General features: G+C 39.9%; 1 protein-coding gene across 1 annotated transcript in view; it reads left to right on the forward strand.

The window, feature by feature from the left end:
- The window catches only part of PKP1 (plakophilin 1), a 112,079-nt gene that overhangs the window by 80,472 nt on the left and 14,982 nt on the right, over positions 1 to 16,625 (forward strand). Inside the window, exons 10-12 of the mRNA XM_075335819.1 lie at positions 4,646 to 4,822; positions 11,581 to 11,734; positions 11,856 to 12,042. Coding sequence (XP_075191934.1) covers positions 4,646 to 4,822; positions 11,581 to 11,734; positions 11,856 to 12,042 — 518 coding nt within the window. The remainder of the gene's footprint in view (positions 1 to 4,645; positions 4,823 to 11,580; positions 11,735 to 11,855; positions 12,043 to 16,625) is intronic.

Raw genomic sequence — 16,625 nt, forward strand, 5'->3', positions numbered from 1 at the left:
AATAATGAGGTGACAAGTCATAGGGGCGGGCCTCTGCAAGCCATTTGGGAGTGGCCTGGCCACATCGTCAGGACACCTGATGCCCTGTGGTCTATATGGGCCCCCCACATCAGGGGCAGGGCCAAAGAGTTCATTACCGGACCTAGTCTCTGATGCAGTAAGTGCCTGAGCATGCTCAGTAGCATGAAATACAGTCTCTGAAAAAAGACTATCAGCTTTAGCATGGTGTCTAGGCACAAAACAGGACTTAGACCCGGCACGGAATGCAAGTACCTGTGCAAAGAGGCTTTTCGCACTAAGTGTGGGAGCATGCGCTGTATCCCGAAATGAAGACTTAGCCTCAGGAATGGCACAGTCAGGCTGAGCACACTCACTAGGCAAAACACTGTAGTTAGGCTGCGGCTGGGGTAAATCGGCACACGCATGCGCACTAGCTGCCTCTCCACACTTAGACGTGGAGGAGAAATTGCTCTTCGGGTGTGGACTTGGAGATGCTGTCTATGAACAGAAGGAAAAGCTAAAGGAAGCCTCACTTTCTATCCCTCCGAATGATCAAATGCAGCAAGGAATTCCCTGAGTTTGCTATAAAATTAGCGTAGCAAAATGTGCATGAGGGTGTCATGCAGAGGTGCTGCAAATAGATTTGCACCAGTGGGACACTAATGGAAGTCCAACAGTCACTTCTTGTATGCCACTAAATGGCAGCATTTTTTGCTATCATTATAGCTTATTAAAAACAGAGCAGGAGGGTGTCCTGCACAGGTGCTAGAAATAGCTTGGCACCAGTGGGACAATAATGAAATACAACAGCCAGTTCTTGTATGCCACTAAATGGCAGCATTTTTTGCTATCATTATAGCTTATTAAAAACAGAGCAGGAGGGTGTCCTGCACAGGTTCTAGAAATAGCTTGGCACCAGTGGGACAATAATGAAATACAACAGCCAGTTCTTGTATGCCACTAAATGGCAGCATTTTTTGCTATCATTATAGCTTATTAAAAACAGAGCAGGAGGGTGTCCTGCACAGGTGCTAGAAATAGCTTGGTACCAGTGGGACACTAATGGAAGTCCAACAGCCACGTTTAGGATGCCACTAAGTTCACTCAGTGTTTGCTAGTATAATGGCTTAGTAACAATGAGTTTGAGTGTGCAATGCAGGCAGACGTGCTGCAAATATCTTTGCACTAGTGGGACAATACAGAAGTCCAACAGCCACGTTTAGGATGCCACTAAGTTCACTCAGTGTTTGCTAGTATAATGGCTTAGTAACAATGAGTTTGAGTGTGCAATGCAGGCAGACGTGCTGCAAATATCTTTGCACTAGTGGGACAATACAGAAGTCCAACAGCCACGTTTAGGATGCCACTAAGTTCACTCAGTGTTTGCTAGTATAATGGCTTAGTAACAATGAGTTTGAGTGTGCAAAGGGCAGGAGGGTACAGTGGCAGGGTTGTGGGTCTGGGTAGAGGAAAGGAAGCCTGCCTTTCTATCCCTCCTAATGGGGAAATGCAGCGAGGAAATCCCTGACCTTAGCTACACAGACGCTGTCATCTTGTGTAGCTGTTAAACTCTGTTTTCACGGACCTGTCACCTATGGCTCTGACCCTGCCGGTATTAGCCCTTAAAAGGACTGATAGAAAGTTCTATCAATATTCTGTACAGCGCTGTGTATAGAGCGTACACAGCAGTATCGGAGATAGGCGCTGCGCCAGCGGTGACTGACACCAAGGACGCAGAAGGCAGATAATGGCGTGCTGGAGGAAAATGTCCGTTTTTATAATGCAGGGACATGTGACATGGACATCCTATCACACATGCCGTTGCTTCTCTGGCTAAAAGTCCACTTAGCTGTGTGTGTCTGGGATTGGCTGACATGCTGGCCCGCCCCACTACACGCGCGCGCTTAGGGAAGGAAGACAAGGGAAAAAAAAAAAATGGCGATCGCCATTATCCATACAGCAGTGATCTGAATGCGCTGTTCCCGCACACTATACACTGAAATTTCATAATAGTGTGAGTCACAGAGTGACTTACACTATTACAGCGGAAAACCAGCTAGTAATTAGCTGGTCTTTTTGCTGCTAGAACCGTTCTCGAACGTAACTAGAACTATCGAGCTTTAGCAAAAAGCTCGAGTTCTAGTTCGATCTAGAACAGCCCCCAAAATCACTCGAGCCGCGAACTGGAGAACCTCGAACCGCGAACCGCGCTCAACTCTACTCAGTATAGTGTGAGTGGCGGCTGAATTTTGAGTGACAACTAGCTTGTAACTAGTATTACAGATATGAGAACTATATTCTATTGACCCAGGTAACTAGTCTGATTACCACATGTGAAATCAAGAATGAATTTTCCCTCAGTATGGGTAGTTACAGTTGAAGCCAGAAGTTTACATACACTATCTATAAAGACACATCTGCATGTTTTTCTCACTATCTGACATTAAATCAGAATAGACCTTTCCCGTTTTAGGTCAATTAGGAGCCAAAATTATTTATATTTGGCAAATGCCAGAATAACGAGAGAGAGAGAGAATCTTTTAAGGCATTTTATTATTTTCTGTAAAGTCAAACGTTTACATACATAATTAGCATTTGGTACCATTACCCTTACACTGTATGACTTGGGTCAAACGTTTTGGTTCTCTTTCCAAAAGCTTCTCACAATAGTTGGTATTGATATACCATAAATGCCTGAGATGAGACTACCTCGATGACTATACTCCTATGCTTGTGAGTTGTGCACCCTGCCATCGGTGTTCAGATCCAATATACCTACAGTACAGGCCAAATGTTTGGACACACCTTCTCATTCAAATAGTTTTCTTTATTTTCATGACTCTGAAAATTGTTGATTCACATTGAAGGCATCAAAACTATGAATTAACGCAAGTGGAATGAAATACTTAACAAAAACGTGTGAAACAATTGAAAATATGTCTTATATTCTAGGTTCTTCAAAGTAGCCATCTTTTGCTTTGATTACTGCATTGCACACTCTTGGAATTCTCTTGATGAGCTTCAAGAGGTAGTCACCAGAAATGGTCTTCCAACAGTCTTGAAGGAATTCCCAGAGATGCTTAGCACTTGTTGGCCCTTTTGCCTTTACTCTGCGGTCCAGCTCACCCCAAACCATCTCTATTGGGTTCAGGTCTGGTGACTGTGGAGGCCAGGTCATCTGGCATAGCACCCCATCACTCTTCTTCTTAGTCAAATAGCCCTTACACAGCCTGGAGGTGTGTTTGGGGTCATTGTCCTGTTGAAAAATAAATGATGGTCCAACTAAATGCAAACCGGATGGAATAGCATGCCGCTGCAAGATGCTGTGGTAGCCATGCTGGTTCAGTATGCCTTCAATTGTGAATAAATCCCCAACAGTGTCACCAGCAAAGCACCCCCACACCATCACATCTCCTCCTCCATGCTTCACGGTGGGAACCAGGCATGTAGAGTCCATCCGTTCACCTTGTCTGCGTGGCACAAAGACACGGTGGTTGGATTCAAAGATCTTAAATTTGGACTCATCAGACCAAAGCACAGATTTCCACTGGTCTAATGTCCATTCCTTGTATTCTTTAGTCCAAACAAGTCTCTTCTGCTTGTTGCCTGTCCTTAGCAGTGGTTTCCTAGCAGCTATTTTACCATGAAGGCCTGCTGAACCAAGTCTCCTCTTAACAGTTGTTCTAGAGATGTGTCTGCTGCTAGAACTCTGTGTGGCATTGACCTGGTCTCTAATCTGAGCTGCTGTTAACCTGTGATTTCTGAGGCTGGTGACTCGGATAAACTTTTCCTCTGCAGCAGAGGTGACTCTTGGTCTTCTTTCCTGGGGCGGTCCTCATGTGAGACAGTTTCTTTGTAGCGTTTGATAGTTTTTGCCACTGCATTTGGGGACACTTTCAAAGTTTTCCCAATTTTTCGGACTGACTGATCATCATTTCTTAAAGTATTGATCGCCACTCATTTTTCTTTACTTAGCTGCTTTTTCCTTGCCATATTACAAAGTCTATTCAGTAGGACTGAATAGACTCAGCTGTGTATTCACCAGACTTCTGCACAACACAACTGATGGTCCCAACCCCATTTATAAGGCAAGAAATCCCACTTATTAAACCTGACAGGGGACATCTGTGAAGTGGAAACCATTTCCGGTGACTACGTCTTGAAGCTCATCAAGAGAATGCCAAGAGTGTGCAAAACAGTAATCAAAGCAAAAGGTGGCTACTTTGAAGAACCTAGAATATAAGACATATTTTCAGTTGTTTCACACGTTAAGTATTTCATTCCACATATGTTAATTCTAAGTTTTGATGCCTTCAATGTGAATGTACAATTTTCAGAGTCATGAAATTAAAGAAAATTCTTTGAATGAGAAGGTGTGACCAAACTTTTGGTCTGTACTGTATATCATATGAATTTTAATACAGTTCATCAACTTTAGCAACTATGCATCTCATTGCTTACTTTGAGATTAATAAACTGTCAGGGCACTTTGAAAGATCTTACTAGTAGTTTTATACAAATATTAGAGTTTTGATACTTTGCAATGAAGATGAAGTTTAATAGAAATTGAAATCCCGTTTATTGACCTCATGAAAGTCCATCAGTTTCACTGCTTTATTGTGTCATTCTCTTTCTTTTGTTACAGAATAATAATTTTGAGTTACCACTTCCAGAAGAGGATACTAATCCTACAGGGTCTGCTCTTCTGTCCCACTCGAACGCCATTAGGACTTACCTGTCTCTCCTAGGTCAGAGCAAGAAGGACTCCACATTGGAGGCTTGTGCTGGAGCTCTACAAAACCTTACTGCTAGCAAGGGATCGGTAAGTATCCTAAACTTTAAGATAATAGAAGGGTTTTTTGCCTAGTTCTTACAAATCTCTATAAACAGATTACCCATTTTTTGTTACATTTTTTTCAAACCTTTAGAATACAGCATCAAGTTCTGCATACTGGCAAGTTGTGCTTTTCTTGCTTTTATTATATACTTGGATAAGAAAATATTAGAAATTCACATCTAGTTGAACAACCTTTTGCTTACTCTATTATTCCTTTTTATTACATTCATGTTATTAAGTGTCCATTTGGGAATTACATTTCACTGCTCTGTTTTAGAAACAGACTAATGGAAATTCATGGCTCCAAACTGGCTCCTTTGCCATGGTAGTGTATGGGCCCCATTGAATTTAATAGGGTCTTTCTGGCTCAGTTTTATGCCACTTTTATGGAATGGAATAAAAAGTTCTACATGCTGTGCTCTTTCAATGGCGCACCACAGCTGCTTTTTGTAAAAGTTGGCAAACCAATACATTTTGGCCATAAACTCTATTTCTATATATATACTCCCAAGTAGACATGTACACAGAGCCTGTCTAAAATATCCAGCATACTGACAGTATACTGACAGTATGGAATTATATTCATTATGAACATATCATTTGCTAGTTATACAGCCTAATTTGTTTGGTAATAAGTATTTCACTGCCCAATGTCCAGTTGAAAATATGGTGCCATAAAATATAGATCTGGTCATTAACAAAATGTGGCATTCAGTGTAGGTCTATTGAATAAGAACATTTTACTCACTTTTGGCGCTCATTGAGACATCTGTACACATCGGTCTGATCTCGGATCACAATGCACAGTCTGGCTGCGGCTCTCCCGACCCGAGCGTCATAGCTTCATTGCATTAACAAGGAGAAATGGCTTAAAAAAGGCCCAAAATAATAATTTTTCCTTATTTTAAAAAGTAGCTAAACTTTTATACAATTTTTTAATACTTTGCAGTCACTTTACATGGCCATGGCTATAGATGTGTGGGCATAGGGGTCCTATGATCCCCCCATCAATTGTTGAAATGAGAGCAGAGAAGTGTGCTTCATCAGAGGCAAAAGCACACAGCTCCTCGCACAAAGTGTACGAAGTCAATAGAAAGTCATCTATTGGATTCATGAGGCCAAGTAACTGCACACACTTCTACATGATAAAGTATTGGTCACCCACCATAGTATTAACCTGGATGTCATGTTTTATACTTCATAAATAACATGTTTTTACTTCATTGACATTGGATTAGTAAGGTCAGATCAGAGAAAAACCATACAGATGTTATGTAGATTGATTACTTTATAGGTGTCATGCAATGTGTGTGGCGATAGCATTCTGACCAACTGAGGTCTGACGCACAATGAAAAGCACACCTAAAAATCACCACAGACAAGGGAGGGAACACCAGGGAGACAATAGCAACAGTGGGCCCTGGGACTAGTGAGCGGGTAGATGGACACTTCCTAACCTTGCCTGCAGCTGTCCCTACTCTCCTAGCCATTCCCTTACAGTCACCGCAACTGTTGCTGAGCAGCACCCTAAGTCCTTGAGAAACGCTATAGATGCCCTGACTAGTGAGAGGTGGTTGAGGTTAACTAAACCCACCACTGCAGTAAAGAGACAAGAGGGTAGGAGAGACTATCGGGGGTAAACAGCCAAAATGGAGAGGATACGACTGCTGGAGAATCCACAGCAGCTCCTTCCACCTAGGCGGCTTTCATACAAATGGCTTTGTATAGTCAGCAAAGTTTGCTGGGAGACCTAGTTATTTAACCAAAAGGGATTATGCCTACAAAGCAGGTGCAGCTGGCCTTAACTGCAGGAGAGCTGCTAGAAGAAAAACTGACATTAACTACTTCAGTACCAAAGAAAATCAAACAACATTTAAATGCAGAGTGCCAGATAGAGATAAGGGGCTCCAGTCCTCAAGCTGCCACTAGACTCCAAAAACAAGGAGATGACTGTGATAATAGTATTGTGCTAGTTGGGCACAACGCTATTACATTGCATATAAGTAAGGGTGTTGGTCATTGTTGCCTATATTTAGGTTCTTTATGAAAGGATTGACAACTTCACTGAAGGGTCATACAAATAGTGTGGTGTTGATATCCAGAGAAAACCACTGAATATGTTAGACAGTGCGAAGAAGGTAGTTGCTTCAAATAAATACAAAGTTCATTCTTAAAATCTCAACAAAAAGCATTGCATTTCTGGGCTCCAGTGCCCTTTTCAAGTTGATAGAGATTAATAGCGTGAAAAAGAGAGCACAAAAACGCATTGATTTCAACAAACTGGACTAAAAGATTTTGCTGGGAACTCTGCTTTACAGTCTGCTTTGTCATACCAATGGAAGGGCTCTGATCCTAGCTGTATACTATCCATGTATAAATATGATAATAATCATTTAACTTGATGGGCTAAATCTCTAAATGACTCTCATATTTAAAACTTAAAATGTTCAAAAACATGCTAGGACATACAGTTAGGTCCACAAATATTTGGACAGTGACACAAGTTTTGTTATTTTAGCTGTTTACAAAAACATGTTCAGAAATACAATTATATATATAATATGGGCTGAAAGTGCAAACTCCCAGCTGAAATATGAGAGTTTTCACATCCAAATCGGAGAAAGGGTTTAGGAATCATAGCTCTGTAATGCATAGCCTCCTCTTTTTCAAGGGACCAAAAGTAATTGGACAAGGGACTCTAAGGGCTGCAATTAACTCTGAAGGTGTCTCCCTCATTAACCTGTAATCAATGAAGTAGTTAAAAGGTCTGGGGTTGATTACAGGTGTGTGGTTTTGCATTTGGAAGCTGTTGCTGTGACCAGACAACATGCGGTCTAAGGAACTCTCAATTGAGGTGAAGCAGAACATCCTGAGGCTGAAAAAAAGAAAAAATCCATCAGAGAGATAACAGACATGCTTGGAATAGCAAAATCAACAGTCGGGTACATTCTGAGAAAAAAGGAATTGACTGGTGAGCTTGGGAACTCAAAAAGGCCTGGGCGTCCACGGATGACAACAGTGGTGGATGATCGCCGCATACTTTCTTTGGTGAAGAAGAACCCGTTCACAACATCAACTGAAGTCCAGAACACTCTCAGTGAAGTAGGTGTATCTGTCTCTAAGTCAACAGTAAAGAGAAGACTCCATGAAAGTAAATACAAAGGGTTCACATCTAGATGCAAACCATTCATCAATTCCAAAAATAGACAGGCCAGAGTTAAATTTGCTGAAAAACACCTCATGAAGCCAGCTCAGTTCTGGAAAAGTATTCTATGGACAGATGAGATAAAGATCAACCTGTACCAGAATGATGGAAAGAAAAAAGTTTGGAGAAGAAAGGGAACGGCACATGATCCAAGGCACACCACATCCTTTGTAAAACATGGTGGAGGCAACGTGATGGCATGGGCATGCATGGCTTTCAATGGCACTGGGTCACTTGTGTTTATTGATGACATAACAGCAGACAAGAGTAGCCGGATGAATTCTGAAGTGTACCGGGATATACTTTCAGCCCAGATTCAGCCAAATGCCGCAAAGTTGATCGGACGGCGCTTCATAGTACAGATGGACAATGACCCCAAGCATACAGCCAAAGCTACCCAGGAGTTCATGAGTGCAAAAAAGTGGAACATTCTGCAATGGCCAAGTCAATCACCAGATCTTAACCCAATTGAGCATGCATTTCACTTGCTCAAATCCAGACTTAAGACGGAAAGACCCACAAACAAGCAAGACCTGAAGGCTGCGGCTGTAAAGGCCTAGCAAAGCATTAAGAAGGAGGAAACCCAGCGTTTGGTGATGTCCATGGGTTCCAGACTTAAGGCAGTGATTGCCTCCAAAGGATTCGCAACAAAATATTGAAAATAAAAATATTTTGTTTGGGTTTGGTTTATTTGTCCAATTACTTTTGACCTCCTAAAATGTGGAGTGTTTGTAAAGAAATGTGTACAATTCCTACAATTTCTATCAGATATTTTTGTTCAAACCTTCAAATTAAACGTTACAATCTGCACTTGAATTCTGTTGTAGAGGTTTCATTTCAAATCCAATGTGGTGGCATGCAGAGCCCAACTCGCGAAAATTGTGTCACTGTCCAAATATTTCTGGACCTAACTGTATATAGGGTCTAATTCAACAAAAGTCTTATTCCAGAGTCCTGTAGTAAAAAGCTTTGAAAATTCACAAAACGTAAGTGCAATGTGAGGCTGCATTAAAATTTGGTGACTTATGGAGTTCTCACACCATTTTTAGTCAGCTGTGACAAAGTGGGTGGAGCTGTGGCAGGAAGGGGGCCGAATTATTGACCAGCGGCGGCATTTCTTATGCTACAAATCATACTCCAGTCCCCGACACACTTTAGGGCACACTTTTCAGACACTCTTGATTCATTAGAAGGCATGTGCCTCTGTATAAGTAGCAATACATAATGCCTTTATTTTGAATCCACAATAACCCAGTGGAAATTCCAAATGGTTCATATTTTCAACTAGTACCTTACCCCCCACAGCAAGTTTTAGTCGTTCAGGCAAAGCTCCATTTTCCAAATCTGATATGTCACTTTGTGTGGTAATAACTTTGGAATTCTTTTATTTTACTTATCCAATAGCCAAATAGCCACTTCACAGAAGAATACTTGAACTCTAATGCCACCTATTGGATGTAGTAATTCTAAAAGTCAATATCTATCCTTTATCAACCTCACAGGATTTGGGATAAGAAAATAAACTAGACACTTTATTTGCGAACATGTTTTGGGGCATTTGCCTTTCATCAGTGCAAAGCAGGATATCTGATTTGGCTAGGTGGGAGGCCTCTGACAGGAGATTAGAATTATAGGGCCATTTATTGAATGTAGAAATTGTACAAGTCAATATTGATTATTTAATGAGCCTTACCACATGATTTAGGATAAGAAGTCAAACCATCCCTAATTTTTCCTTCTATGTCCCCATACTTTTCAAGTTCATACCCTACCCAACATTTAAAAATCAATATAAACCATTTAAATGAAGAAGTCAAACCAGACACTCCATTTCCAGATGTGTGTTTTGGGGTTTTTGTAAGGGATAGTGACATGCCATCTCAATAACCAATATGTTATGCCCAATGAGTGAAAACACATATTCCTAATTATTTTGCTGTGTTTCTTAGTTCTAAACATGTCCTGCATGTGGATCTAATGTTTTGCCTAGGCAAAAGACAAGACACAGAATTGGCATCAAATCACAAATTCTGTGATGACATATTTCACCCTTTTCAAACATTGGATGTACTGGTACATTCTATCTTTCAAGTAGTTGCCATAAATAAACCTACTTGTATGACCAGATGACCGTGCGGGTAAGGGAGCCGTGACTTGTGTAGGGATAAGCGAACCTGAACTGTAATGTTTGGGGTTTGTACTAAACAACGAAGCGCGGGTCTCAAACTCAAACACGGACTAAAAAAAAGACTGTGTCTGAGTTGACAGTTTATGTAATGTTCGGATGTTAATAAAGTTTGTTGAAAGGCTGCAGTGCAGCCAGTCAACAATCTTTATTGCAAACGGAAGTTGCTTGTACACTGCTGTGAACAATAAAGATTAACAAAATAAATAAATAAATAAATAAATTACTTGAGCTCCTGTCTATTTTTGATAACTAGCACAGGTGAAACAGGTAACTGCTGGCTGCAACCGTCAACTGTCAGCTTTACCTTTTCTGGTTATCAAAACAACAGGGGATCCCACACTGTTTTTTAGGGTTATTTAAATAAATATTAAAAAGCATGGGGTCCCCCCTATTTTTGATAACCATTCAAGGTAAAGCAGACAGCAGGGAGCTGGTATTATCAGGGGGGAAGGCTCATGGTTATTTGGCCCTTCCCAGTCTGAATATAGCAGACTGCAGCCACTCCATAAATGGTGCATCCAACAGATGCGCCAACTCTGGCCTTTGCTGGTCAGCTGTGAATTGAGAGCTGGCATCAAGCCCATCGCTTCTTAATATATAACAATATCCTCGGTGTTATGATTTAGATAATCAGTCTGGTGGATCAACTTTCATTAGCTCCAATTTGCAATTAATAATCAGTATCAAGAGTCAATTTAATCTTCTGTCTCCTTCTTTAATCTCGGGTAACATCCTTGCTTTAATTCTTTTTTGACCCCTGAGATGGACACTGCAGAGGATTGTAAATCCAGGTTTAAAGCTTCTATTTTTTAATAATTTACTTTGAAATTGTTTAGAAAGCTAAATCTATCAAACTCCTTCATCAAGGCAGGCAAGGAAATAAGAGGTTGAGGGATATAAAGAAGGAGAGCACCTTCATAAAGAGCTGCTTTATAAGATTTAGATCTCACTTTAATGTCATGTACACTAATGTTATTTCTTATGGCTATGGCTAAATGTTCCATCACTATTACGTATAGAAGTGGGGATAGTGGGCAAGCCTTTCTGGTTCCATTTCTAATCTCAAAACTAAAAAGGTCAACGTACCGTTAACTCTAACCTGAGCTGTGGGGCCAGTATTGAAAGAAAAAATTATTTGTAAAAAAAAGTGTGCCAAAGCCAATCTGGCATGATGCCTCCTCCATAAACCTTCAGTGGACCTTATCATGGGACATACCGTTTTAGCACATTTAGAATGGAATTTTTAAAATGTTAGTATAATGTTTCAAGTATTTAGTCTTATAGGTTTAGTATGTATATTTTTCATTATGTATTTAGTGTCATATTTCTAGTATTATGTTTCCAATCTAGATGTCTAGTGGAATGAGTCAAATCATTGGACTGAAAGAAAATGGACTTCCGCAAATTGCACGTTTACTTCAGTCTGGAAACTCTGATGTGGTAAAAACAGGAACTTCCCTTCTTAGCAATATGTCTCGTCATCCATCTCTTCACAAGAGCATGGGTAGGATGGCTCATTACATTGATTATTTTGTTCATTGTTTACTAACTTCATATAATTATTATTATAATTTATTCATTACACTTTCAGTTCATTGATTTTATTAATATACCTTTGTTTGCAGGTACACAGTTGCTTCCTGATGTTTCTCGACTATTGTCACAAACTTCTGGAAATACATCAAACTCGGAGGATATTCTGTCTTCTGCATGTTATACCATGCGAAATCTTATAATGGCCCAGCCACAACTGGCAAAACAAAGCCTTTCTGGAAACTTGCTAGGAAATTTGGTCAACATGTGCAAATCAGGGTAAGTGTTAGTGTCCTACTTTTTTATATTATATCCTCTTAAATTTAGTGATGGTTTTCTTTTTTATTTTTAATGTATTTAATTTAAAGGGAATCTGTCACCAGGTTTATGCTGCCCAATCTGAGAGCAGCATGAAGTAGAAACAGAGACATTAAGTTCTGCAGGCAATGCTGGGTCTTAGAGTATTATGGGAATTAGGGTCTTTGTCCCCTTTGTATATTGCCCAGAGAATGAGAAGCAGACAGCAAATCTGGTGATGGATTGCCTTTCATGAGTTTCATGAGGCTACGTTCCCAAAATGAGTGTTTGGTGAGTTTTCAATGTTGCAGAGTTTCTACATCTATTAGGTAAATTAGGTTTCCTGCCTTTTTGATGTACCTCAGAAAACTGTCACACAATCTGAATAGCCTGGTTCAGTTGTACCTGCGTTGTGTCCTTTCTCCAGCAGATCCCATGAGCCCCAATACCATGGAGTTCTGGGTGAGTAGACTGGACCAGGGTCAAAAACTGGCCCAGTTTGCTTTGGGCACAATGCTCTGGGAATTCAGCTCGTCTGGAGGATTTGACACACCCAATTTGTCAAAAGGACTTCAGTATCAATTTTCCAAATTTTAATTCCCTTATGGGTAATGCTACCAGTGAAAATGGCCCATTATCAGCCAGGTATCTACTCCTTATCCGTTAAGTCATCTATAGGGTAGTAATGCTGCTGCCAATGCTGCCATTGCTTGCCTTACACTGCCAGACCTCTCCTTGCCTACATCATAGTTTTTGTGGACCATGCAACTTCTGCCACTACAAGTCAAGACAGTCTTACATCTTACTACCCACTGTATATTATAGTGTTAGACTACACTGCTACTCACAGGGTTACCACTCCTGGCTGTATACTTGGCAGATATCTACTTGCCTGCCCCATTCTAATTATCTGCTGCAATCTGTCACTGCACAGGCACAAATCTTCTGGCTGCCCTCTATATTTTATAGAGCTAGCTAGTACTAGTGCTAGTAAATGTACTCTCCTTGGGGTATCCATTCACACATGTGAAACAACCACCAAAATAGGGCAGTTTTTTTAAAAGGTAGTTGAAAAATTATTGCTTCTTCACTTACAAAACAGCAAGTTGTAGCCTGTTCTTGCTTCCTAAAAAAAGAATAATTTTATAAGACTTGATAAAGAAAAAATCTTTTTAATTGCTTAATCATTTTGAGAATTGCAAACCTGTTGTTGATCCCAAAAATGGATATTTTTTAACAACCAAATAAAAGACATCACTTCACAGTCACACCTGTTTTTTTCTTTCTAAGTGAAGGGATCATTTTTAGTAGGCGAGTGAAAAGCCATTGCTTCTTTATGTAGCAAAGAAAAAAGCTATTGATACTCCCCAAACAGAGATAGTTATTGCACCACCCAGTGTGAGAAAGCCACGGCTTCTTACAGTTGCACACCTGCAACTTAGGCATCTGCACCCAAAAGTATCATTTTTTAAGTGTTTGTATAAATGTTTTTTAAATAGCCTAAAAAGTCTGTGCTGTTAGATAGGTTGTTTTTACCCTTAGTTACCATCTATTTTACCCTAGCCAAATAGGTTGAGGTAACTTGGTCAATAATAAACCTACATTTGAATTGAAGGGAATCTGTCAGCAGGTTTTTGCTATGTAATCTGAAGACTGCATACTTCAAGGGATAAAACATGGAATTCAAGGATCCTGTCTTTTCAAGGTCCAATCTGTTGTTTATTTGCTATGTTTGTTTAAGCAGTAGGACTTATCAATGTCATGTTCACGACAGTCCAGCACGCCTCCTCCTCTGATTGACACCTCCCTGTTAATGTACAATCTCTACCGAGAACCTGGTTTGGGAGGGGACAGCTCTCTCAGTTCTGCTACATGGCTAAATCTAAAAATTCTGATTGTGTCAGAACCGCTGTAGCCAGTAATCTAAGGGATACATCACTGGATTCAGAGTCTCTTGCCTACATTATGTTGCTCTTAGATGAGGTAGAAAAAACCTGCTGACAGGTTCCCTTTAAATAGCTCAAAACGGGTTCAATACAGTTATAGGTGACATAAGAGTGTCATATATTAATTTTCATGCAATTAAAGGCTATCAGAATTGCGATTTGCAGCAAATTAATTTGGTGCAAATCAAATTTGGAGGAAAATTCTGTGAATTGGGCAAATTCAAATTTCAAATGATCTGCCTTTCTCTACTATCTTGATTTTTTTTATATTTTCTATTGACATCTTAATACTCCTACAAAGCTATTTCTGGCCTTAAAAAAATTAAATATCTTGTTATACTTTGTACTGCCCATTTAACCATAATGGTCTCTTTTTCTTTCTGGACATTTTGTTATCAGAGGGTATACATTTACTACAAGATTCCAGTATTATACCTTTAAACATTCTTCATTTGTGTTCAGCATTTCCAGTTATCAGGACATGAATGACCCCAATTCTACAAGGCTAAGCTTTTTCCTTAATCAACTAACTTTAGCTTTTCTGAAGTTTCAGGTTTTTGTATCTTCCCTTTGTTTTGTTGAATATTACGTTGAAACTTCAGATATAATTTTTGCCACTGCCCAAGAGCTCATGAACCTGTAGATCTGATATTGTATCTGGTCTTTTTGAAAGAACCAGATCCAGTAAATTATCTCTTCTGGTTGATTCATCATAAACAGAGAAAGGAAGCCGTCTTGAATTGTAGATAAAAACTTATAGTTTTTAGTACAATAGAAGACTTTCTATCTCATTGAATATTTGGATACTAGAGATAGGTGATTATATTATATTAAAGTAGAATTGAATTCTTCTTGAATATTACAAAAATTCACAGTTGCAAAAGGTTAGCTTTTTTTTAATTCGCTTCCGTGCAGATTAAACAAAATGGTGGTCATTAGTAATGAGCAAATACATTTGAGTGAAATAGAATTCTCCTCAAATTTTACAAAAATCTGCATTGCCAAAATGCTGATTTTTTTAGTCATTTTCTTCCATTTGAATTTAGCAAAATTGCAGCTGCTGCACACCATTTTTCTGAACCAAAATGGGCCATACAAAAGTTAAAAACATTGCTATACTAAACTTCTTCACAAATCTAATTTCCTTAAGAAAAAACGTGCAGAAAGGCAAATATGACTTTTGTCTGATCCTATCATCTCTAACAATCAAAGTACATGTGAAAATATATAATTTTGTAGTATATTTTATTAGTGGAGTACACTTCTTTGTCCTCCTGGGCTGATCTTTTAATATGACATCACCACTCATCGTTGCGGCTTATTCTCTGCCTGAAGTCCACAGCGGGTGGTCACATTCTGTGCCCACGTGCTGTCACTTCAGATGTTGCAGAGCTGGAATCCTTGTGGGACCTCATGTGGATTACGCCAGACATGGGTGTTTTTGGGGTTAATAAGGGGTGAAAGCATGTTTTTCTTCTATTTTATTTCAAATAAAGGATTTTTTCAGTGTTTGTGTTTCTTTCTTTTCACTTACATATTAATAATGGGGAGGGTCTCAAAGATGCCTTCCATTACTAATCCAGGGCTTAGTGGCAGCTGTGAGCTGTTATTAACCCTTTATTACCCAGATTGCCACCGCACCAGGCCAATCGGGATGAGTCAAGTAAAGTTCTATGATTGTCGCATCTAATGGATGCGGCAATCCTGGGTGGCTACAGGCTGCTATTTTTAGGCTGCGAGGGCCCAATAAGCATGGGTCTCCCCAGCCTGAGAGAACCAGTCCCCATCTGTCAGTTTTATCATGGCTGGGTATCAAAATTGGGGTGACTGCATGCCGTTTTTTAAAATTATTTATTTAAATCATTTTAAAAAAGCTGCATAGGGTCCCTCTTATTTTGATACACAGCCAGGATAAGTGCACAGCTGTAGGCTTCAGCCTGTAGCCGAATGCTTTATCTGTGCTGGGTATAATAATAAAGGGAGACCTATGACAATTTTTTATTATTATTTATTTTTACACCAATAGAGATGCACACACATTGTCTCTGATTGAAAGCAGTCAGGCACGCTATGACACAGGGTGGGGTAACTACAACCAAAACATGAGGACTGACAGTGGGTGGTGCAAGCAGTGCGTATGCATGAGGGATAATAAGCGGCTTTGGAAGCAGCGCGGGAGACTCACTAAGTGTAATGCACTTGCCCCAATCCCTCTATCCCTTCAACCAACATTTTAAAGCACCAAATTCTGGTCGCCATAGACTTATATGGGGACCGGCATCCAGCCCGATATCCAGGATCAATTAAGGGCCCAAACTGGGGTTTTTCTTTTTTAACCCTGGCTGGTTTGTGCGAACCCGGGTATGTGCAAGTCCACCCATCACTAATAATAAGGAAACAATCATTTCTAGGCATTCCTGATTATCACCCAGTGTAAATGGGCTCTTGCTGCAGAGACACAAAAACTATAATTTAACAGTTAAGGGAAACAAGGGTAAGCATGATGCTAAAACATACTTTGCATTTTTGAATATATAACAAGCACTTTTAGGGATGTTTTGTTTTTTTTTTTCATTTTTACACATATGCTGCCTGGCACAACAAAAAAACTGAGTCTAA

The sequence above is a fragment of the Anomaloglossus baeobatrachus genome, chromosome 2 (genome assembly GCF_048569485.1).
Source record: "Anomaloglossus baeobatrachus isolate aAnoBae1 chromosome 2, aAnoBae1.hap1, whole genome shotgun sequence".
Lineage (NCBI taxonomy): Eukaryota > Metazoa > Chordata > Amphibia > Anura > Aromobatidae > Anomaloglossus > Anomaloglossus baeobatrachus.